Genomic DNA, 25,305 nt, shown 5'->3' with positions numbered 1-25,305 from the left:
CATCTGCTTCTCCCACTCCTATTGGCACTACGTTCTAGGAACCTTTCACCAATCAACTTAGTTTACAGGTGGCCCCTGTTTTTCAACGTTCGCTTTACGACAGCTCGCTGTTACGAAAGACCTACATTAGTACCTGTTTTCGCCAACCAAAGAGGATTTTCGCTTTTACGAAAAAAAGACGCCCACTTTATACATGTGTTTACCCTGAGAAAGACTACAATAACCGTGAAGCTTTGTGCGGGCAGTTGTGTGTGCATGCGTGTACGTGCCGATTTTTTTTCTCCACATCGCTTTTGGCTCGCTGCCTTCCCGATTTTGATAAGTGAAACTACACCATACATGCAATATTTCTATTTTATATAGGCTGTATATTTATCATATCATTCCTCCTTTTACAAAATGTTAGTGTTATTTTAGGTTTTATGTGTTATTTGGTGGGTTATTTTTTTGGGTCTGGGAACGCTGAAAATTTTTCCCCATAAAAATTAATGGTAATTGCTTCTTCACTTTACGACATTTCAGCTTACAAACGGTTTCATAGGAACACTCCACCTTCGGATAGCGGGGGAAACCTGTACTAGATTGCAAATGAATGATTCCTCTTGGTCTTCAGTATCATAAACTACTTACATACCCATAGGTAGCTCATATCACATAGACGGCCCTCAGCCAGGTTTGCACTCACCTTTTGATTTTGACTTGGATTTATCACAGGGCTTTGTGACCTTCACGGACTGCTTACACTCTGCATTGAACAGAGCTTTTTTTAGGGTGCCATTACGAGTCTTGAGGCCAGTCTCGGTGTCACATTCTCCCCAGCTCCCAAACTTGTACTTGCAGTCACCTGTGAAAAGAGCTTAAGGTCAGCGAGTTAAGGCCCTGCTGGTTTGATCCCCTGTCTTTGGTGGGTCAATCACTTGGGTCTGGTAGCCACCCCGAAATGCTTTATGGTCATCCAGGTGCAGCGGCCAAAATTCAATATTTGGCTGCATCGGTCGCCACTTGTGCTCCGTTGCAAAGAATTAAGAAAGTAAACAGCTACGTGTAATGAGGGAGAATACATGCAAAAGTTTCCCAGGATCAGTAAAAACCAGAAGACTAAGGATGCAGGAATGGTGCGGGGAAAGACCATACGGAAATAATGAGCAGAATGCCAGAAAAGGCAAACGAGTGATTATCATTTGTCGTACAATATCTGAGTAGCCAAACAGAAGGCAGAAATGTGCCTAACCAAGAAACAGAAATGGTGTGATAACACTCTAAAACGACCCCATTATTGTAGCAGTCATTCATTAAGCACCAGGCTCATAACCGTGCTGTTCCAGCAGTGAACAGTTTAAAATGGCCACTGGAAGTAATATACAATAGGGGTCTATGAGTCTGTAATATCAACCAGATGGCTAATTGTTTCCAAGAACGTATGGTTTTGGTAAAGTGAACATATTACTTTGAGTAAGGGAGGCAGGGGTAATTGGCCTAATAATAATGTGCACCACACAGGGCATGCTTCTCTCTCTGCCTCCCTGGTATTAAGATTATCAAGGAGTTCCTGTAACTCTTGTATACCTCCCATTAGCCGGCTAAAAACTGCCTTAGGCTGGGATCTGACTGCAGATCTTTGCAAATGATGCATTTTGTTGGGGGCAGGGTGGAGAAAATAGTTTGAAGAAAGCCAATCCAGCAGTTCAGAAACATTACTCACCTCCAAACTGCTTCTTCCAGTTACATGGCAGCTTGCACTTTAGGGTCCTGGTCTCGCCGTTCTCTTTGCAGGTTCCATCGCGGCTTCCATTGCCGCAGTCACCCGTTGCTGGCACACAAGCTCCCCATTGCCACTCCTTACAGGCCAAGTTGGATTTCTTTCCTTTCTCTGTAATGGGGCACAATATCACAGTTGCCATATTGACTTCATTCCGGACAGGGGGAAAGAGGTCTTCATTATCCTTTCACTTTAGTATTTGAATTAAGATTGTCAAGGATACTGGGCACCACGGTGGCACAGCCTTACAGCCCCTGTGATGCAAGTTCAGTGCTGACTTTGAGTGCAGTCTGTGTGGAGTGCGTATATTCTCCCTACGAGTGCTCAAGTTTCATCCCACATCTCAAAGACGTGCGGGTCTGTAGGTTAGCTGACCACTGTTAATTGTCCCGAGTGATAGAATCTAGAAGGTGTTGATTGGCACATAGGGAGAATAAAATGGGATTAGTTAAAATGGATGTTTGAGGGTCAGCAGAGACTTAATGGAGCAAAGGGCCTCTTTCTGTGCTCTGGTTCTATGACCCTTGTAACAACTATCATGTTCATCGTCCTCCACTCACTAACTCACCCCTCCACAACACCAACCACCACTACTTTATTATTGGAGGAACTCAGCAGGACGGGCAGCCTCCGTGGAAATGAGCAGTCAACGTTTCGGGCCGAGACCCTTCGTCAGGACTGAAGGGTCTCGGCCCAAAACGTTGATTGGTCGTTTCCATGGATGCTGCCTGACCTGCTGAGTTCCTCCAGCTTGTTTGTACGTGTTGCTTTGACCACAGCATCTGCAGTGTACTTTGTGGTTATTACTTTATCAGTGATTTTATGTACAGACACTCCTGTGGCTAGCATCGCTTTATGGATATACAATCAATCCATGGATATAAGCTATCTTTGTATTTGTATTTATTGTGTTTTTTATTGTTGTGTTCTTTATCTTACTATGGCTTTCTTTTTGAGCTGCATTGGATCCAGAGTAACAGTTATTTCGTTCACCTTTTCACCTGTGTAATGGAAATGACATTAAACAATCTTGAATTAACTCTGTTAAGTATGATCTAAGGAAAATAATTCACCAGAAAAGGGTTGGCTGTGTTGTTGAGGTAGATGGGTGGTTGAGGTTACTAAACCTAGTGGTTCAAAGCACCAAAAGAGCAGCCAAGACAACAACAAGGTTTGTCAACAGGTAGACTGATGATCTTGGGCTGTACTCAGCTGCGTACACATTAGAAAGTGAACAAGCACATTAACAGATTTAGCAGGGTAAAAAATCTGAGAAAAAAAATCACTTATCTGAAACACTATATCTGTTTTTCTCCGAGACTTGCTCAGTGTTTCTAGTGTTGCTTTTCTAATGGATACGCGCTATGTGTTTTTGATAATGAGGATAATTACCAGCTTTGAGAAATGTAGTCTTCCAGATTTAAGACTCAAGAAGCTAATTCAGAATATGTTGTGATAAGATTAAGATTTCAAAGGAAGATCAAACTACTGCACTTGATGAACTAGATTTCTAAACGAAATGGAAGGAGGTTGAAGAGAAGTTAACAGCAGCTTGCTTGTTTCAAAGTTCAAAGATTCAAAGTGCATTTATTATCAAAGTATGTGTGCAGTATACAACCCTGAGATTTGTCTTCCCACAGACAGCCACAAAGCAAAGAAAACTATGGAACCCGTTCAAAGAAAAACATCAACCACTCGTGTGCAAAAAATATTGTGCAAACGGCTTCAAAAATAAAGGAGTGAAAAACACTGAATATAAAGAACAAAATCAAAAGAGTCCAGGCAAATTCAGTTTAGCTCAGTGTTCATTATCTGCAGGCCCTGTGTTAAATAACAACATAACCTGCAGTTATTAAGGAATTACATAGACTTTTGGAAATGGAGGTCCTTTCCTTTTGACCTGAACACATTGAAGGTGTCATGGTAGGTATTGTATGGTTGTATTTCTAAATATTTCCTGATGAAGGTTATTAAGCAAGCCCATGTCTTTGAGCATGCGATATTGGTAAACTATTTCACTTCCATACAGAGCTAAGTAATTAATCTTAATATCTGAAGTAGTTTGAGGTGGCACACCTCCACCTCCTCAAGGATAATTAGGGATGAGGAATAAATGCCAGACTTTTCAGTAATGCCCACATCTCATCAAGGAATTAACAATCATTGGAAGATGTAACTATAAAGAATAGAAGAAGGCCATTTAGCACATCATTCCATGCCTGTCAAAATTATAGAGCCATTTTGGTTACTGCCATTTCCTGGCTCACTAAAATGATGAGAGATATGCTCTTCAAGTGCTCATCCAGGTAAATTTTAAATGTGAAAAGGAATTTTCCCTCTATGATTTTTACAGCTAGTGAGGTTTGGACTCTCTGTGAAGATATTTTCTTCCTCAGTTGTCTACAATCCTATCAACTGATGTATATCTAAGTTTTCTAGATATTGACCTAGAACATATAACATAGAATAAAGCAGTACAGTACAGGCCCTTCGGCCCACAATGTTGTGCCGACCCATAAACCCTGCCTCCCATATATCCCCCCCCCCCTTAAGTTCCTCCATATACCTGTTTAGTAGTCTCCTAAATTTCACTAGTACACATTAAATTTCACCTGATGGATGAAATTCTAGGAACACGTGTTTGCCTCAGTCAGACACAGATGGGATCATAAGACGGCCAGCACAAGTGAGCTCCCTGGTTCCCCAGCTCAGAATACTGGATGACGGACAGCAGACTGCAGAGACGGTTAACTACTGTCTCAAGTACAGGGACAGGGATATGGGATTTGCCATTTCCAATGTTGCTCTTCTAGAGCTACCAGCCACTGCTAGTGGTTGCAACACCCAGGAGAAGCACTGGAGTAGGAGAAAAGGGACATCTTAGACAGCTGGAGGAACGAGATAGCCTGGCTTCAAATCTACCTCAATTCACCAAGGGTGTTTGGTGAAAATTTCAATTCACTAAGGGCGTTTGGTTTTCTTATATATTACGTATTGCATTGAACTGCTGCTGCTAAGTTAACAAATTTCACCGACACATGCCGGTGATAATAAACCTGATTCTGAAATGCTACCCTGTTGATAAAACTACCTATCTGCGATGCATGGATGCGAAAAGAAACCATATCAAAATTTAGGGCATGGTTCCAGGCCTGAGGAGTGCGAAGGTGCTCAGAATCTAATCCTAAGGGTCCACACTTTCAGACTTACCACGATCCTCAATTCACCTCAACAGTTTCTTCCAGACTGGGTTTTTGCTTGTGCTCTGCACTGACACTAGATGAAGCCCACTGGTTCAGTCACGTTCCACTCACCTTTCTTGTTCCTGCCGGCCTCTGAGCCCCCTGCCATGAGGACAACCACCAGGACAAACAGCAGCGAGAAGAGGATGCGTGGCTGCATTCTGAAAAAGGAACACGACAACCCTGGGTCACTTCCTCATTGTCCAGAGATACAAATCAACAGTGTCATGTGGGAACAAAAAAGTTTGATCGGTCCAAGAAAGGGACGACATTGAGCAATGGGTTTACTTCTAAACACCATAAGGTTTGAACCTGAATCAGTAGTGACCTTTACACAGCCACCCAAACCAAAGGTTCCACATCACAGCTTGCCATTTCACCTGCATGTGAACAATTCTGACTCTCAGTTCAAATAACATTAGTAAGTCTTGCAAACCTGCAAAGACAAAAACATTCCACTGATCTAATGAGATAATTTTGCCTGGATTGGAGACAGAAATAATCGTGATCAATAACAGTGATCAATAAGCGGTCAAGTGCAGAGGGCTACAGATAAAAGCAACAGTTGCCTTTTAAAAGTCTTCGCCCATTCACTGTGCCGATTGTTTTGTAACACCTGGGAACCATTGAACTACAGGCATAGGAAACAAGATCATTTCAAAGTCTGCCCATCTGAATCTTTGGACTGAAGCTGATCCAAATTGTGCTTTGCAAGACATGAAGGGCATTCATTCAGTGCAAGTTGCCGGTGGGCTTAATGAAGTATGCAACATCAATGCCAGCATGTCAGTCTTAAACAAGCCACCGTTGTTTACTAGGGTTCCAGGTGCATGATCTGTTGGCAGCCGCCAGTCCGAGTCTGCTGATGAAAAGAGTAGATTATTTACCACATTGTACTACAGCGTGCATCACTCTCTCTTCCCAGTGAAAAGGTTTAATCATTTAACCTTTGCCAGCCAGATATCCCAAAGGCAGCAGATGGTAATTTTTTGAAAACGAACATGTAGCATTCAATCACGCTAACAAACAAGGGGACGCCGACAATTTAGTTACTCATAAGCACATGGGAAAGGTTGGAGGTGAGGAATAGAAAGGTGACTTCTAACATTCAAGCCGTGGTTTCCTACTGGAAACTGAGACACTTGTAAGGTGTCAAGATACCATTGATTAACCCTGCAATTTGTAATTAATTATAATTGTTACAGTTCCTCCATTTCCAGCATGTCAATTCAACAAAATACTCTGTGCAGAGTCTCTTGTGTTAACAAAATATTTTGTTGGCTGAAATATTTTGACACCCTCTGAAGTTCAGAAATCTAAATATGTGTTTATTTTCTTTGCTTATGACAGAAAGAGGATATCGAGTTTACACTGGTTCTCAAAGCAGAACCATGTCATTAGCCACTCCCCCACTTGCATCTCTGCAGCATACACTGTCACACGTGTCAACTAACGTGGCCTGATTCCCTCACCACCGCAGCCAGTTCACCTAACAGCCGGCACGGCGTTTGGGATAGGGGAGGAAAGCCCACATAGTGAGTGCCCAGTCTCCACACACACGGCACTGGCGGTCAGAATCAAACCCGGGTCATGTGGTTTCAGACTTTCCCTTCTGCATACCGTTTTCGCTGGAAAATAATACATATTTGGCAAAGACTGAGAGGTTTTGGGCAGCGCTGCGAAACATCATCAGTACACACTGCTGATAGAGAGGGAGACAGCATCGGCGTTGTTCTGTCAGAACAATCAAAGTTTTAATGGGCATCTTGATCAGCAGGGTCCATTTGGGCTGAAGTGCCTGTTTCTGTGCTCTAAGGCTCTCTGAATCTAATCACTGTCCTAGGCTGGTAGTCATTTACCAAGTGATATTACCAATACACCCACACTCCAGTTATCTACACAACATGCGACCTCAGGCCGAAACATCAACTATCACTCTTTTCCATAGGTGCTGCCTGACCTGCTGAGTACCTCCAGCATTTTCTGTGTGTTTCTTTGATTTTTTTCAGCATCTGCTGATTTTCTCTTGGTTATGCAATGTACTAGATCAGTCCCATCTTAGTACAATTGGAAAGAATTCCTTGCTGTTCTCATCTCCACCACCTCTGCCTCCCCTTCCTTCAAACAACTTTCTCACATTCTACATGCTTAAGGGAAAGCTTGCAGCAAAATACTCAGCAGCTGTGACCTCTGATCTTTCACCTGTGAGTGGCTTCTGACCTCAGGCATGTTTAAACTAAGAACTTTGAAGTGCCTGAATAAAGGCAGAAAGGCAAAGCCCATCAATAATACTGGATTGCTGGAGGTAGTGAGGTTGTAGCACTACTTCTGTGTTCAATGACTATCACTTTACAAGTACTATACAATGTTTAACCTTTGGGACGTATTCAATATTCAGTGCACAAGGTCAAATAGATGTTTAATGAGATGCCTTCTGCGAAGCAAGTGGATATTAACACTTGAAATGCTGACTCTAGTACACAGTCACCCTGTTATAAGATGCATTATCACATCAGAATTGATATGCATTAAACAGCTTCACTGCTTTTAGAAAACTGTTCAATGTCTGAGTGTGGAATATAAAGCTTTATGTTCATTCTCTGTGTTGTTGAAGATCAGATAAGCAGTGAATATCCCAATTTTGTCCACATTCTTGACTGCCTTCGTGCCTTTTGGTATATTCATTCCTCTGAATCACAGATGAAACATGAATTAGCATTATAGATTTGTCGAATTAAGTATGAAATAGACCGAATTATAGAGATCAGGGATCAGCCATGGCCTGACTGAAATCACAAAGTCTCATCCTTCTCAGAGAACTGTTGTAAATCATATCAACTGTAATGGCGCACACGTGCAAAGACACACACACACACACCGCTGTGAGATTTTCCAACAGCACCGACCCATTTCCCTGAACCCATGCCACTGAATGTGCCAACTCCTCTGTCCCTTTTGACATCTGTGACGTCCCACAAGCTCAAGTATAGCTTCATTTGTGTGTCTACATTACTTTGCCCATGGAGTTCACAGCCACAGATATTCCCAGAGGTCACTCAAACTCCACACTTAAGGGAAGTTGATTTTGTCTACTTCTCTCGTAGTGCACAGGAGCCTGAAGACTTGACCGTATGGAAGTGCCCAAATACAGAAATTCTCTTTCCACACATGCTGCCTGACATATGAGGTATTTCCAGCATTTTCTTCTTCTATTGCAGATTTAAAGAATCTGCTGATGCTTGATTTTCATGCAGAGTTTCATCAAGTCCTTGCAGAGACATCTCCAGGAACCTGTTGCCAGGAGCACCCAGCTAGGATTTCTGACAGACCTCCATGCATCCCTGCAAAAAGAGCATCCATCCTGTGAGTACTATCTGTCCAAGTCCCTCTTACCCCCGGGCAGCAATCTATCATCGTTGCTATAGCCACCCATTCACTGGCAGCAATCCACTACTGCTGGAAAGATTATGTTTAGATGTGAGTGAGCTGGTGAGATTTCACTTGCTGTGCTGCGTTGTAGCAACGGCGGGAATTCACGATTCTATTGGAATCAATGTTAGTTACAGCCCTGCAAATCAGGCACTGAGTTACTATCTGCTCTGGGTGGGGTCCGTTACACACTGGGCAACCTATAATCTTCCACTTGCGCATCTGGTAACTTGCTGTGCTGTCTGTACAGTGGGTTGCCCTCAAGCCCCCTGAAGAACATAAGGATTCTCAGCATGGCCTTCATCCCTGGCTTTGGTGATTTCTGCACCAAATCATATTGCCGAAGGTTGATCTTGTGTGACATCAAGCGGAAGGCTGCAGAAGGTGTCTTGTGCAAGTCCCTGGACAGCAGCAGCAGCATTGCAGCAGATGGATGAGAAGTTGCATGTGATACCGCAGTTGGCCAGCTTGAGGATTCCAGTGGCACACTGCAAGCCGCCAAGCGTTTGTTTGTCACTTTCCCTACCTCACCTGTCAGCTCCCAACTTCTCATATCACTCCCACATCTCTCATTTAGCCATCTTGCCTCCTCACCTGGATTCACCCACCAGCTGCCAGCTTGTGCTCCTCCCCTTTATTCTAGCTTCTGCCCCCTTCCTTTCCAGTCTCAATGAAGAGTCTTGGCCCAAATTATTATGTGCTCTTTTCCCTCCACAGATGCTGCCTAACCCACTGAGTTCCTACAGAGTTTTCTTTTTAGAGTCATAGAGAAGTACAGCACAGAAACATACCTTTCAGCCATTCTAGTCCATGCCAAAGACCTTTAAACTGCCTACTCCCATCAACCTGCACCGGGACCATATCCCTACCATCCATGTACCTATCCAAACTTCTCTTAAGCATTGAAATTGAGCTCACGTGCATCACTTGCACTGGCAGCTCATTCCACACTCTCACCACCCTCTGAATGAAGAAGTTTCCCCTCATGTTCCCCTTAAACTTTTCACCTTTCACCCTTAACCCATGACCTGTCATTGTAGTCCCATCCAACCTCAGTGGAAAAAGCCTTCTTGCATTAACCCTGTCTATACCCCTCATAATTTTGTATTCCTCTATTAAATGTCCCCTCAATCTTCTCCATTCTAAGGAATAAATTCCTAACCTATTCAATCTTTTGTTTATAACTCAGGTCCTCCAGTCCCAGTAACATCCTTGTAAAGTTTTGTGTGTTGCTCCATCTGCAGACTGTCTTATATTGCCGTGTGAGTGCCATTGATTGTGGGAAAGGTTTGAGCAGGTTTCTGTATGAACTGCAGCCAATTCGAAGGGTGGTACAGCCAGCAGAACTGCTTCAAGTCCTGGAGATCAAGCTCAACCCTACTTCCAGTGCTCTGGGGCCCTGTGACCATCCGGTTTCCTCCCACAACCTCAAAACATGTGGGTTTGAGGTTTGATTGCCTTCTGCAAATTGTTCCTCGTCACAGGAATTATCAATAAACTGGCATTGCTGTTAATGGGTTCCTGAGGGCTGGCACATCATTAGGCAGATGGCAGGCCTGCGTCTATACTATATACCTCTCTGAAGGTCACTTTCATCAGCCCTGTTATGAAAGATGGAATGTAGCGATGTTTGTTCTCGGAAGGCTTTGGTTTGAGCTCCCACTTGCAGGAGTATTCATGATGCACCCAGTGTTACTGGAAATAACGTGTGTCAAAGCATCTTTGCTTGCCTACGTTAATTTGTGTCACTTCAATAGCATTGAAATATGTCAGTGTGAGTTCTGAGACTTTGGGACATCACTTGTAGAGGAACTTACTTTATTGCCCAAATGAATGTGTGTCTGTGTATTCCTGAGGTCTGGCCAAAAGAGGCAGAGTACCCTGAGTTTCAATATCTGGCCATAGACCAGTTAGACACCAACTAAAACTGAGCTGGTTGGGGATTTCTATCAGTGTCCATAACAGCAACAAGAACCTAGTAGCAGCAATTCAATCCTGCTCAGCAAACAAAAGGCTGAAGAGAGCAGGAAGAAGGACAAAGTTGTGTCTTTCACCCCATATGTTCAGAGCAACTCTCTTCCACCACTCTTTCACCACGTCAGTCAAAAAGAGTTCGAGCTCCACTTCCCTTAGCCACACTTCCTTCCTTCAGTGCAAGCAGGTGCTCCGGAGAAGTTATATCCAATCAGCACTTGAGTGCTTAACCCTGTGCTTGACTGGTCCAGACTATTCCACCATCAGAAATTAGGATGAAAATTAGTGAGTAATTCAGACTTCGAAACAGGAGCATCTTATTGGTGTTGTTACCATTCAGCCCTCATTTTCATTCCTTGTTTTTTCCATAATTCTGGCCAAAGATTTCCTTCTGCTCAGTAGATAATCCTGCTGAATGATTATCCTTAAGCTTCAATAAGCAGCAATGTAGAACACAACAGGATATAGATCACTCGCAGATATGGGCAAGAAATGGTAGATAGAGTTTCACTCGACCAAATATGAAGTGTTACACCTTGGTAGGTCAAACTTAAAGCGTCAGTACACTGTTAAGGGCAAGACATTTAACTGTGTTGATGAACACTGGATTCTTGGGGTCCACTTCATAGCTCCCTGAAAGTGGCTACATAGTTTGACAGGATGGTTAAGAAGGCATATGGAATGCTTACATTTAATAGTCAATGCATTGAGTTAAAAAGTCAGGAAGTTATGTTAGAGCTTTATAAAACTCAAGTTACTCCAGACTACATCTGGAGAGTTACATGCTGTTCTGGTTGCCCCATTATAGGAAGGATATTGAGGTTTTAGAGAGGGTATAGAAGAGGTTTACCAGGATGCTGCCTGCATTAGAGGGCATGTGCTATAAAGAGAGGTTGGACAAATTTGGGTGGTTTTCGCTGTAGCAGTGGAGGCTGAGAGGAGATCTGGTTGAGGTCACCTCTTTATAGGAAGGATGTGGAAGCTATGGAGAGGGTGCAGAGGAGATTTACCAGGATGTTGCCTGGTTTGGAGAACAAGTCATATGAAACAAGGTTAGCAGAGCTGGGACTTTTCTCTTTGGAGCGTAGAAGAATGAGAGGGGAATTGATAGAGGTCTACAAGATTATGAGAGGCATAGATAGGGTGGATAGTCGGTACCTGTTTCCCAGGGCACCAATAGCAAACACCAGAGGGCATATGTAGAAAATTAAGGGAGGGAAGTTTAGGGGAGACATCAGGGGTAAGTTTTTTTACACAGAGGGTTGTGAGTGCCTGGAATGACTTACCAGGGATGGTGGTGCAGGCTAAAACATTAGGGGTATTTAAGAGCCTCTTGGACAGGCACATGGATGAAAGAAAAATGGAAGGTTATGGGGTAGTGTGGGTTTAGTACCTTTTTTTAAGGATTATATGGGTCAGCACAACATGGAGGGCTGAAGGGCCTGTACTGTGCTGTAGTGTTCTATGGTTCTATGGTCTATAAGCTTATGGAGTAGCTGGATGGAGTAGACAGGAGTATCTTTCTCCCAGGCTTGAAATGTCTAATTCAAGAGACATGCGTTGAAGGTAAGGGCAAAGGAGAAGTGAGGGGCAAGTGGTGGGTGCCTGGGATGTGCTGCCCAGGGTGGTGGTAGAAGCAGATACATTAGGGACTGTTAGGAGATAGGCACATGAATGTGAGGGAAATTGAAGGTTCTGGACATTTTGTGTAGGTAGAAGGGACTAGTTTAGTTAGCCATTTGATGACTACCGTAATTTAATTGCTTCAGCACAATATTCTGAGCCATAGGGCCTGTTTTTGTTCTGTGTTCTATCTACTGTTTGCCTGTGTGTCTCATATGCACTGATGTTCCAACACTTGTGTATCTGGGACCCTGAGACATGTTACGGAGCAGAGATAAAGTATAATCACAGCCATAAGCATCTCTCTGAGGCAGGAGGGCAGTCATTAGAAAACAGCTGGGAGAGGCGACTTCAAGGCATGGGATTAAATGCAGTGTCTGTTGCTTTTTTAAATATTTCTGTGAGCAAAACGCAACATTGCCTTAACAGCTTCGTTATTATTTATTGGAACTGAGGCTCAGAAAACATCTGTGCTGTAAAATATGGCAGAGGTAAGGGAGCAACACACAAGATACTGGAACTCAGTGGATCAAGCAGCATCTGTGGAGGGAAATGGACAGCTGACATTTTGGGTCAAGGCTCTTCTACAGGTATGAATAATAGAGGGGAGGTTAGCCAATATAAAATGCTGGAGGGAAAAGGTGGAGCGAGAGTGTGCAAGTCGTAGGTGTTTCCAGGTCAGGAGGGGTGATATGCAGATGGAAGAGAGGAAGGTGAAAATGGCGCCAGACGATGGGAGGTGGTGAATGGAATCAACAAAGGGCTTTTAGATGATGGAATCTCATAGGAAAGGGAGAAGGAGAATAGAAGCAAGTGAGGGAGGAGGGAAGGGGAAATAGGAACATTCAGATATTAAGACCCTGCCTCCCAACAACAAAAAATTAATGAGGTGCCACTGGGATGCAATACTTAAGTACAACATTCATAATTCCAGGTGAGGCAATGGATGTCCTGTGGGATGAACAGAAAATACTGGAAAGGATTGTCAGGATCATAAGCTCTCCGTGCATTGCATATATCCTGTAACTAACTATACTTACTACAAACTTCTCCTCAATGTAATTATGCCACTTACCAATAGCTGGTTCGCTAATTCTCACAACTAATCACGTCTCAGAGTAAGCAGGACACACTGGGTCTGAGTGTGACTCCCTCAGAGTGAGCAGGACACACTGGGTCTGAGTGTGACCCTCTCAGAGTGAGCGGGACACACTGGGTCAGAGTGTGACCCCCTCAGAGTGAGCAGGAAACACTGGGTCTGAGTGTGACCCTCTCAGAGTGAGCGGGACACACCGGGTCTGAGTGTGACCCTCTCAGAGTGAGCGGGACACACTAGGTCTCAGCGTCACCCTCTCAGAGTGAGCGGGACACACTGGGTCTGAGCGTCACCCTCTCAGACTGAGCGGGACACACTGGGTCTGAGCGTCACCCTCTCAGACTGAGCGGGACACACTGGGTCTGAGTGAGACCCTCTCAGAGTGAGCGGGACACACTGGGTCTGAGCGTCACCCTCTCAGAGTGAGCAGGATACACTGGGTCTGAGTGTGACCTTCTCAGAGTGAACAGGACACACTGGGTCTGAACGTCACCCCCTCAGAGTGAGCGGGACACACTGGGTCTGAGCGTCACCCTCTCAGAGTGAGCAGGACACACTGGGTCTGAGCGTGACTCTCTCAGACTGAGCAGGACACACTGGGTCTGAGCGTTACCCTCTTAGAGTGAGCAGGACACACTGGGTCTGAGCGTGACCCTCTCAGAGTGAGCAGGACACACTGGGTCTGAGTGTGACCGACTCAGAGTGAGCGGGACACACTGGGTCTGAGCGTCACCCTCAGAGTGAGCAGGACACACTGGGTCTGAGCGTCACCCTCTCAGAGTGAGTAGGACACACTGGGTCTGAGTGTGACCCTCTCAGAGTGAGCAGGACACACTGGGTCTGAGCGTCACCCTCTCAGAGTGAGCGGGACACACCGGGTCTGAGCGTCACCCTCTCAGAGTGAGCAGGACACACTGGGTCTGAGTGAGACCCTATCAGAGTTAGCAGGACACACTGGGTCTGAGCGTGACCCTCTCAGAGTGAGCAGGACCCACTGGGTCTGAGCGTCACCCTCTCAGAGTGAGCAGGATACACTGGGTCAGAGTCTGACCCTCTCAGAGTGAGCGGGACACACTGGGTCTGAGTGAGACCCTCTCAGAGTGTGCAGGACACACTGGGTCTGAGTGAGACCCTCTCAGAGTGAGCAGGACACACTGGGTCTGAGCGTCACCCTCTCAGAGTGAGCAGGACACACTGGGTCTGAGCGTCACCCTCTTCAAGAGAGCAGGACACACTGGGTCTGAGTGTGACCCTTTCAGAGCGAGCAGGACACACTGGGTCTGAGTGTGACCCTCTCAGAGTGTGCAGGACACACTGGGTCTGAGCGTCACCCCCTCAGAGTGAGCAGGACACACTGGGTCTGAGCGTCACCCCCTCAGAGTGAGCAGGACACACTGGGTCTGAGTGTGATCCCCTCAGAGTGAGCAGGACACACTGGGTCTGAGTGTGACCCTCTCAGAGTGAGCAGTACACACTGGGTCTGAGTGTGACCCTCTCAAAGTCAGCAGGACACACTGGGTCTGAGCATCACCCTCTCAGAGTGAGCAGGACACACTGGGTCTGAGTGTGACCCTCTCAGAGTGAGCAGGACACACTGGGTCTGAGTGAGACCCTCTCAGAGTGAGCAGGACACACTGGGTCTGAGAGTGACCCTCTTAGAGTGAGCAGGACACACTGGGTCTGAGCGTCACCCTCTCAGAGTGAGCAGGACAGACCGGGTCTGAGTGTGACCCTCTCAGAGTGAGCAGGACACACTGGGTCTGAGTGTCAACCCCTCAGTGTGAGCAGGACACACTGGGTCTGAGTGTGACCCTCTCAGAGTGAGCAGGACACACTGGGTCTGAGTCTGACCCTCTCAGAGTGAGCAGGACCCACTGGGTCTGAGTGTGACCCTCTCAGACTGAGCAGGACACACTAGGTCTGAGTGTGACCCTCTCTGAGTGAGCAGGACACAATGGGTCTGAATGTCACCCCCTCAGAGTGTGCGGGACACACTGGGTCTGAGCATGACCCTCTCAGAGTGAGCAGGACACACTGGGTCTGAGCGTGACCCTCTCAGAGTGAGACAGACACACTGGATCAGAGCGTGACCCTCTCAGAGTGAGCAGGACACACTGGGTCAGAGAGTGACCCTCTCAGAGTGAGCAGGACACACTGGGTCAGAGTGTGACCCTCTCAGAGTGAGCAGGACACACTGGGTCTGAGACTGACCCTCTCAGGGTGAGCAGGACACACTGGGTCAGAGTGTGACCCTCTAAGAGTGAGCAGGACACACTGGGTCTGAGCGTCACCCTCTCAGAGTGAGCAGGACACACTGGGTCTGAGTGTGACCCTCTCAGACTGAGCAGGACACACTGGGGCTGAGAGTGACCCTCTCAGAGTGAGCAGGACACACTGGGTCAGAGCGTCACCCTCTCAGAGTGAACAGGACACACTGGGTCTGAGTGTGACTGACTCAGAGTGAGCAGGACACACTGGGTCTGAGTGAGACCCTCTCAGAGTGAGCTGGACACACTGGGTCTGAGTGTGACTGACTCAGAGTGAGCAGGACACACTGGGTCTGAGTGTGACCCTCTCAGACTGAGCAGGACACACTGGGGCTGAGAGTGACCCTCTCAGAGTGAGCGGGACACACTGGGTCTGAGTTAGACCCTCTCAGAGTGAGCAGGACACACTGGGTCTGAGTGTGACTGACTCAGAGTGAGCAGGACACACTGGGTCTGAGTGTGACACTCTCAGAATGAGCATAACACACTGGGTCTGAGTGTGACCCTCTTAGAGTGAGCAGAACTCACTGGGGCTGAGCGTCACCCTCTCAGAGTGAGCGGGACACACTGGGGCTGAGCGTCACCCTCTCAGAGTGTGCAGGACACACTGGGTCAGAGGGAGACCCTCTCAGAGTGAGCAGGACACACTGGGTCTGAGCGTCACCCTCTCAGAGTGAGTGGGACACACTGGGTCAGAGTGTGACCCTCTCAGAGTGAGCAGGACACACTGTGCCTGAGTGTGACCTTCTCAGAGTGAGCGGGACACACTGGGTCTGAGCGTCACCATCTCAGAGTGAGCAGGACACACTGGGCCTGAGTGTGACCTTCTCAGAGTGAGCGGGACACACTGGGTCTGAGTGAGACCCTCTCAGAGTGTGCAGGACACACTGGGTCTGAGCGTCACCCTCTCAGAGTGAGCGGGACACACTGGGTCTGAGCGTCTCCCTCTCAGAGTGAGCAGGACACACTGGGTCTGAACGTGACCCCCTCAGAGTGAGCAGGACTCACTAGGTCTGAGTGTGACCCTCTCAGAGTGAGCAGGACACACTGGGTCTGAGTGTGACCCTCTCAGAGTGAGCGGGACACACTGGGTCTGAGCGTCACACTCTCAGAGTGAGCGGGACACACTGGGTCTGAGCGTCACCCTCTCAGAGTGAGCGGGACACACTGGGTCTGAGTGTCACCCTCTCAGAGTGAGCAGGACAGACTGGGTCTGAGTGTGACCCTCTCACTGTGAGCAGGACACACTGGGTCTGAGTGTGACTGACTCAGAGTGAGCAGCACACACTGGGTCTGAGTGTGACTGACTCAGAGTGAGCAGGACACACTGGGTCTGAGTGTGACACTCTCAGAATGAGCAGAACACACCGGGTCTGAGCGTCACCCTCTTAGAGTGAGCAGGACACACTGGGTCTGAGCGTGACACTCTCAGAGTGAGCGGGACACACAGGGTTTGAGCGTCACCCCCTCAGAGTGAGCAGGACACACTGGGTCTGAGCGTCACCCTCTCAGAGTGAGCAGGACACACTGGGTCTGAGTGTGACCCTCTCAGAGTGAGCAGGACACACTGGGTCTGAGCGTCACCCTCTCAGAGTGACAGGACACACTGGGTCTGAGCGTCACCCTCTCAGAGTGAGCAGGATACACTGGGTCTGAGCGTCACCCTCTCAGACTGAGCAGGACACACTGGGTCAGAGTGTGACCCTCTCAGAGTGAGCAGGACACACTGGGTCTGAGCGTCACCCTCTCAGACTGAGCAGGACACACTGGGTCTGAGTGAGACCCCCTCAGTGTGAGCAGGACACACTGGGTCTGAGCGTCTCCCTCTCAGACTGAGCAGGACACACTGGGTCTGAGCGTCACCCCCTCAGAGTGAGCGGGACACACTGGGTCTGAGCGTGACCCTCTCAGAGTGAGCAGGACACACCGGGTCTGAGTGTGACCCTCTCAGAGTGAGCAGGACACACTGGGTCTGAGGGAGACCCTCTCAGAGTGAGCAGGACACACTGGGTCAGAGTGTGACCCTCTCAGAGTGAGCAGGATACACTGGGTCTGAGCGTCACCCTCTCAGAGTGAGCAGGACACACTGGGTCTGAGCGTGACCCTCTCAGAGTGAGCGGGACACACTGGGTCTGAGGGAGACCCTCTCAGACTGAGCGGGACACACTGGGTCTGAGCGTCACCCTCTCAGACTGAGCGGGACACACTGGGTCTGAGCGTCACCCTCTCAGACTGAGCGGGACACACTGGGTCTGAGCGTCACCCTCTCAGAGTGAGCGGGACACACCGGGTCAGAGTCTGACCCTCTCAGAGTGTGCAGGACACACTGGGTCTGAGTGAGACCCTCTCAGAGTGAGCAGGACACACTGGGTCTGAGCGTGACCCTCTCAGAGTGAGCAGGACACACTGGGTCTGAGCGTGACCCTCTCAGAGTGAGCAGGACACACCGGGTCTGAGTGTGACCCTCTCAGAGTGAGCAGGACACACTGGGTCTGAGCGTCACCCGCTCAGAGTGAGCAGGACACACCGGGTCTGAGTGTGACCCTCTCAGAGTGAGCAGGACACACTGGGTCTGAGCGTCACCCTCAGAGTGAGCAGGACACACTGGGTCTGAGCGTCACCCTCTCAGAGTGAGCAGGACACACTGGGTCTGAGTGAGACCCTCTCAGAGTGTGCAGGACACACTGGGTCTGAGCGTCACCCTCTCAGAGTGAGCAGGACACACTGGGTCTGAGCGTCACCCTCTCAGAGTGAGCAGGACTCACTGGGTCTGAGCGTGACCCTCTCAGAGTGAGCGGGACACACTGGGTCTGAGCGTGACCCTCTCAGAGTGAGCAGGACACACTGGGTCAGAGAGTGACCCTCTCAGAGTGAGCAGGACACACTGGGTCAGAGTGTGACCCTCTCAGAGTGAGCAGGACACACTGGGTCTGAGTGTGACCCTCTCAGAGTGAGCAGGACACACTGGGTCTGAGACTGACCCTCTCAGGGTGAGCAGGACACACTGGGTCAGAGTGTGACCCTCTCAGAGTGAGCAGGACACACTGGGTCTGAGCGTCACCCTCTCAGAGTGAGCAGGACACACTGGGTCTGAGTGTGACCCTCTCAGACTGAGCAGGACACACTGGGGCTGAGAGTGACCCTCTCAGAGTGAGCAGGACACACTGGGTCTGAGCGTCACCCTCTCAGAGTGAGCAGGACACACTGGGGCTGAGAGTGACCCTCTCAGAGTGAGCAGGACACACTGGGTCAGAGCGTCACCCTCTCAGAGTGAACAGGACACACTGGGTCTGAGTGTGACTGACTCAGAGTGAGCAGGACACACTGGGTCTGAGTGTCACCCTCTCAGAGTGAGAAGGACACACTGGGTCTGAGCGTCACCCTCTCAGAGTGTGCAGGACACACTGGGTCTGAGCGTGACCCTCTCAGAGTGAGAAGGACACACTGGGTCTGAGCGTCACCCTCTCAGAGTGAGAGGGACACAGTGGGTCTGAGCGTGACCCTCTCAGAGTGAGCAGGACACACTGGGTCTGAGTGTGACCCTCTCAGACTGAGCAGGACACCCTGATTCAGAGTGTGACCCTCTCCGAGTGAGCAGGACACACTGGGTCTGAGTGAGACCCTCTCAGACTGAGCTGGACACACTGGGTCTGAGTGAGACCCTCTCAGAGTGAGCGGGACACACTGGGTCTGAGTGAGACCCTCTCAGAGTGAGCGGGACACACTGGGTCTGAGTTAGACCCTCTCAGAGTGAGCAGGACACACTGGGTCTGAGCGTCACCCTCTCAGAGTGAGCAGGACACACTGGGTCTGAGTGTGACCCTCTCAGAGTGAGCAGGACACACTGGGTCTGAGCGTCACCCTCTCAGACTGAGCAGGACACCCTGATTCAGAGTGTGACCCTCTCTGAGTGAGCAGGACACACTGGGTCTGAGTGTGACCCTCTCAGAATGAGCAGGACACACTGGGTCTGAGCGTCACCCTCTCAGACTGAGCAGGACACCCTGATTCAGAGTGTGACCCTCTCTGAGTGAGCAGGACACACTGGGTCTGAGTGTGACCCTCTCAGAGTGAGCAGGACACACTGGGTCTGAGCGTCACCCTCTCAGAGTGAGCAGGACACACTGGGTCTGAGCGTGACCCTCTCAGAGTGAGCAGGACACACTGGGTCTGAGCGTCACCCTCTCTGAGTGAGCAGGACACACTGGGTCTGAGTGTGACCCTCTCAGAGTGAGCAGGACACACTGGGTCTGAGCGTCACCCTCTCAGACTGAGCAGGACACCCTGATTCAGAGTGTGACCCTCTCTGAGTGAGCAGGACACACTGGGTCTGAGTGTGACCCTCTCAGAGTGAGCAGGACACACTGGGTCTGAGCGTCACCCTCTCAGAGTGAGCAGGACACACTGGGTCTGAGCGTGACCCTCTCAGAGTGAGCAGGACACACTGGGTCTGAGCGTCACCCTCTCAGAGTGAGCAGGTCATACCAGGGTGAATGGAACTTACTGATGAAGATGCTCCCTCAATGCTATTGGAGAGGGAGTGAGAGGATTTAAAGGAGTAATGATGACTGAATGACAGTATGTTTCCATGTCTGGATGGCCTGTGATTCAGAAGGGACTCTGCAGGTACTATTGTCCCTACGGACATGGTTCTTTATCCTTTCTGGTTGTCAGAGATTGTGGATTTGGGAAGTAATGTCAGTGAGTAAGCAGTGACTTTTTGTAGCCACACATTGCATCCACAATATATGGGTGGTGGAAGGAATTAATCCTTAGGGTGTGGGTAGAGTGCCAATCAAATGAGCTGCTTTGTTCTTAATGGTATCAAGATTCCCAAATTTTGGTGGAACAACAAGTACATAGTATTTCATCACACTCCTGACTATATGCATCTGAGATATTCAACAATCTGCCACAGGATATTAAATTCTGAACTTGTCGGTCAAGGTAATATGTGGTGGGTGCAATTGACTTTCTGGTCACTGGTGACCCGCAGATTTTGACGGTGCTTGAGTCTCCAATGGCAAGACCATTGAATGTCAAGGATAAACTCTTCCTAGCTGGGGATGCTCACAGCCTGGCACTTTGGTGGTGCAAATGTCACTTGTCACTTATCAGTTAATATCTGAAATAAGTCTTACTGTGTGCAAGCTGAAGATTTTCACTTGTGGAGTAAATGCAAATGGAATTGAACACTGTAAACTCTTCTTTGAAAAAGAATTTCAGGATGTATATTGTATACATTACTCTGACGTTAAGTGTACCTATTGAACATCCCGATTTCTGACCTTATGTTGAAAGGAAGGTCATTGAAGGCACATCTAATGATGACTGGGCTCTGGACACCACCGTGAGGAGTTTCTGCAGAGTTCTGGACAGATAGAACTTACTTCCAACAGTCACAACCATCTCCCTTCATGGAAGTGATGAACCCAAACACTGGGGGACACAAGAGGCTGCGAATGTTGGAGTCTGAGGCAAATGGATAAATACTGGACAAATTCAGTGGGTCACGCAGCAGGTTGGAAGTGGACAGTCGATATTTCAGGTAAAGGCTCTTGATATGGACAATCCACAGTACAGCGTTTACCCGTTAATGCTTATGATGTCAGTCTTACCAACACTCTTTAATGTCACCCTTTGTCAAAGAGTGCACTAATATCAATAGAGCCACTTTAATCCCACCTCTAGAATCCATGTCTATGGTCCACACTTGGACCTGGGCTGTGATGAGGTTTGGGGATTACTGGTGAATTATTGCTCCTGTTAAAGCATTGCCAATATTACCTTCCACCATTCACTGCTGATTGAGGTTAGACGTTTGGGGTGTAACAGGCAGAGTACATTTGTCTTGCTTTTTGTAGACAGGGCATGACCTGGGTAATTTTCCATGGCATTATAATTATTTTCTAACAGTTTGGCTAGCTCTGGACTGCAGGTCTCTGTAACTACAGATGGGGTGTTGTCAGGTCCGAGAATCTCTGAATATTGCATCCTGTATTCTCAGCTGTTTCCTGATTCTTTGAAGTAGTGAGTGAGAGAGTGACGTATTTGCAATGTGGAAGCCATTAGAAAGAAAACAAGACTCTTTGGGAGAGTAAACACGAGGACATCTGCAGATGCTGGAAATTCAAACAACACACACAAAATGCTGGTGGAACACAGCAGGCCAGGCAGCATCTATAGGGAGAAGCACTGTCAATGTTTTGGGCTGAGACCCTTCGTCAGGACGGTCCTGATGAAGGGTCTCAGCCCGAAACATCAACAGTGCTTCTCCTTATAGATGCTGCCTGGCCTGCTGTGTTCCATCAGCATTTTGTGTGTGTTGTTAAGACTCATTGGGAGTGCGTTTTGTTTGAGCCAATAAAAAGAAGCGAGGTGTAGGCTGAGCAACCATAGTGGGAGTGTCCATTGTTGAGGTCAGCCAGTGTTAGAGTGGTCAGGCTTTGACTCGACAGGCTTCGGTGAGAATAGGCAGTGGCTAAGGGTGCTGAATCATTTGTTACATTTGTCCTTGACTGTGGAACTTGGGCTTGGGCTTGTTGGAGCCAAAGGCTTAACAAGCTTGAGGAGAAGCTGTATAAGTGACCTAGGTTAGTGAAAAGCTCAAAGGTTTCAGAGAGAAGGCACATGTAAGAACAGGCAAGCTTTTTTATTGCTTGTAAGTCCTAAGTCCTTAGGACTGAAGACAGTGTAGGTAAGCTGGAATGCTCCTTCAGTGAGAAGTATGATTTCAGTGTACCTAACGGTCTCCATGATTGCTACATGGCTGCATCTGCAGGAAGTGCAACCAACTTCAGTTCCTGACTAACAGGGTCAAGTAATTGAAGCTGGAGTCCATGATGTCAGCATGGAAAAACCTCATGGAATACACTTTTATTGAGCTTGTCACGCCTAAAGTGCAGGCCTCAGGCAGTAGATGTGCACTAGAAGTAAGGGGAATCAGCAGAGTTCCCCTGTCTCCATTCCCCTCAGCAACAAGTATACGCCTATGGATGCTGCTGCTGGTGGGGTGACATCATATCAGGTCACAGTAGCAGCAGCCAAGCCAGTGGCACGGTGCCTGGCTCTGAAGCTCAGGCAGAGCAACTGCGATAGGATTCTCGTTAGGGGATGGACAGGAGATTCCGTGGCCGTGAAGAAGACCCAGGATGACGTGTTGCCTTGCAGGCGCTAGGGTCCAGGGTGTCTCGGAACTGCTGCAAGATATGTTCAAGAGGAAGGGTGAGCAGACAGGGGTCATGCTGCCATTAGCAGCATTGGCATAGGTAGAAACGGGGAAGTGGTCCTGTGCTGAAAGTATAGGGAGTTAGGAAAGAGGTTGAAGAGCAGGACTCCAAGGTAGTAACCTCTGGATTACTGTCAGTGCCATGTGCTAGTCAGCACAGGAATTGGATGATAGTACAGATGAATGAGTGGCTGAGGAACTGGAGCAGAGGACAGAGTCTCAGGTTCTTGGATCATTGGGCTCTCTTCTGGGGCAGGAGTGACCTGTACGAGAAAGATGGGTTGCACCTAAACTGAAGGGGAACCGACACCCTGGCCATGAGGTTCACTAGTGCAACTTGACAGGGATTAATCTAGTTTAGCAGGGGGAAGGGAACCAGAGCACCAGGTCAGAAAATGGGAGGATGGAGAGTAAGGTAGATAGCAGGCACAGTAAAAACAAGCAGGAGCAAAATAACAGTTACAATAAGACGGATAATTTGAACTGCCTGTATTTTATTGGTAGGAGTATTTTGAGTAAAGTTGGTTAATTTAAGGCATGGATCAGTACGTGGAACTGTGATATTGTGGCCATTACAGAGCCTTGGTTGAGAGAGGGGCAGGAATGGGTGTTTAATGTCCAGGGTTTCAATGTTTTAGAAAAGAAAGGGAGGGAGGTAAAATGGGGAGGAGTGAGGAATTACACGATGAAACAGGGTCAATATCACATCTGCATGCAGAGGGGACATAATGGAGGGCTCACCCACTGAGCCTTTATGGGTAGAACTCAAGAATAGGAAGGGTGCAATCACTCTTATAGGATTGTACTACAAACCCCCAGTTGCAACCAGGACATTGAGGACAGGTACGTGATGTAAAGTGTAAAAGCAATAGAGTGGTTGTCTTGGGGCACTTCAAATTCCCTAATATAAACTGGGACCTTCTTAGTACAAGAGGTTTAGATGGGGCAGAATTTGTTAGATTCTGCCATCCAGGAGGGCTTCTTACATCAATATGTAGATAGTCCAACAAGAAGAGAAGCTGTACTGGATATGGAGTTGGGAAATGAGCCTGGCAAGGTGACCAACCCTTCAGTGGGTGAGCAGTTAGAGAACAGTGACCACGACTTCTTACGTTTTAAGATAGCTATAAAAAGGTTAAGTATGGACAATCCAGGAGTGTATTAAACTGAAACAGGGCAAATTACGCTAACATTGGCAGGAACTGGGGACAGTTAATTGGGATCAGCTGTTTTTAGGCAAGTCCACTTCAACATGTGGACAGTGACCAAGACAATGGACAAGACCAACTGCACAGGGCACAGGGAAGGTATGTTCCAGTTAGAAGGAAGGACAAGGATGGCCAGGTAAGATAACCTTGGATTCAAGGGAGGTGATGAACTTAGTCAAGAAGAAAAAAGAAAAGTAAGTTAAGTTTAAGAAGCTAGAATCAAACAGGGCCATTGAACATTGTAAAAAAAAGAACTCAAGAAGGGAACTAGGAAAGCCAGGAGTGGCCATGAAATTTCCTTGGCAAGTAGGATTAAAGAGGATCCCAAGGCATTCAATACATACATAAAGAGCAAGAGGATAACGAGGGAGAGGGTGGGACCACTCAAGGATAAAGGGGAAAACATTTGCAGTCTTCCACACAGCCACCTGTGGCAATGAATTCCATAGATTAACCACTCTCTGGCTAACAAAATTCCTCCTCACCTTGGTTCTAAATGGATGCCCTTCTATTCTAAGGCTATGCCCTCTGGTATTAAGACTCACACCCCACCACAGGAAACACTCACTCCACATCCACTTATTTGAGGCTTTCAAAATTTGATAGATTTCAATGATATCACCCCTTATTCTTCTGAATTCCAGTGAGTACAGGCCCAGAGCTGTCAAACACTCTTCATATGATAAGCCTTTCAATCCCATGATAATTTTTGTGAACATCCTTTAAACCCTCTCCAATGTCAGCATATCCCTTCTTAGATAAGTAGCCCAAAACTGCTTGCAATACTCCAAGTTGGCCATCACTAGTGCCTTATAAAACCTCAGCATTATATCCTTTATTTTATATTCTAGTCCTCTCAAAATGAATCCTAACATCACACTTCCCTTCTTCACCACTGACACAACTTGCAAATTAACCTTTTTGGAATCCTGCATGAGGACTCCCAAGTCCCCTTGCATCTCAGATTTTGAAATTTCTCTCCATTTAGAAAAAAGTCTATGCTTTTATTTCTTCTACCAAAGTTCATGACCATCACCTCCCGACACGGTATTCCATTTGCCACTTCTTTGCCTGGTTCTCCTAATCTGTCTAAGTCCTTCTGTAGTCTTTCTGTTTCCTCAACACTACCTGCCTCTCCACCTATCTTCGTATCGTCTGCAAACTTGGCCACAAGACATCAACTCCATCATCCAAATCAGCCCAGCACATCTGTAGTTGTGAACTTCTCATGATTCAGGACATTTACAATGACAGGTGTGTAAAACGGGCCTGTAGGATCATTGGGGACCCGAGTCACCCCAACCACAAACTGTTCCAGCTGCTACCATCAGGGAAACAGTACCATAGCATAAAAGCCAGGACCAACAGGATAGCTTCTTCCACCAGACATCAGACTGATAAACTCACGCTGATTTGAGTGTATTTCTATGTTACATTGACTGTTCTATTTATTATAAATTATACAAATTACTATGATTG

The 25,305-nt window shown here is 47.6% G+C and overlaps 1 protein-coding gene across 4 annotated transcripts in view; it reads right to left on the bottom strand.

Moving 5' to 3' along the window:
• The window catches only part of mdka (midkine a), an 86,015-nt gene that overhangs the window by 2,637 nt on the left and 58,073 nt on the right, over positions 1 to 25,305 (bottom strand). For all 4 annotated transcript variants that reach the window (XM_073049185.1, XM_073049184.1, XM_073049182.1 and 1 more), the window contains exons 2-4: positions 5,074 to 5,162; positions 1,703 to 1,870; positions 686 to 844 (exon numbers count right to left, since the gene is read on the bottom strand). In XM_073049185.1, the coding sequence (XP_072905286.1) occupies positions 686 to 844; positions 1,703 to 1,870; positions 5,074 to 5,161 (415 nt within the window). In that variant the 5' untranslated portion in view covers position 5,162. The remainder of the gene's footprint in view (positions 1 to 685; positions 845 to 1,702; positions 1,871 to 5,073; positions 5,163 to 25,305) is intronic.

Source organism: Hemitrygon akajei, chromosome 6 (genome assembly GCF_048418815.1).
Source record: "Hemitrygon akajei chromosome 6, sHemAka1.3, whole genome shotgun sequence".
Lineage (NCBI taxonomy): Eukaryota > Metazoa > Chordata > Chondrichthyes > Myliobatiformes > Dasyatidae > Hemitrygon > Hemitrygon akajei.
Note: the sequence above shows the minus strand (reverse complement) of the source record. Positions and strands in the feature narration are given on the sequence as shown.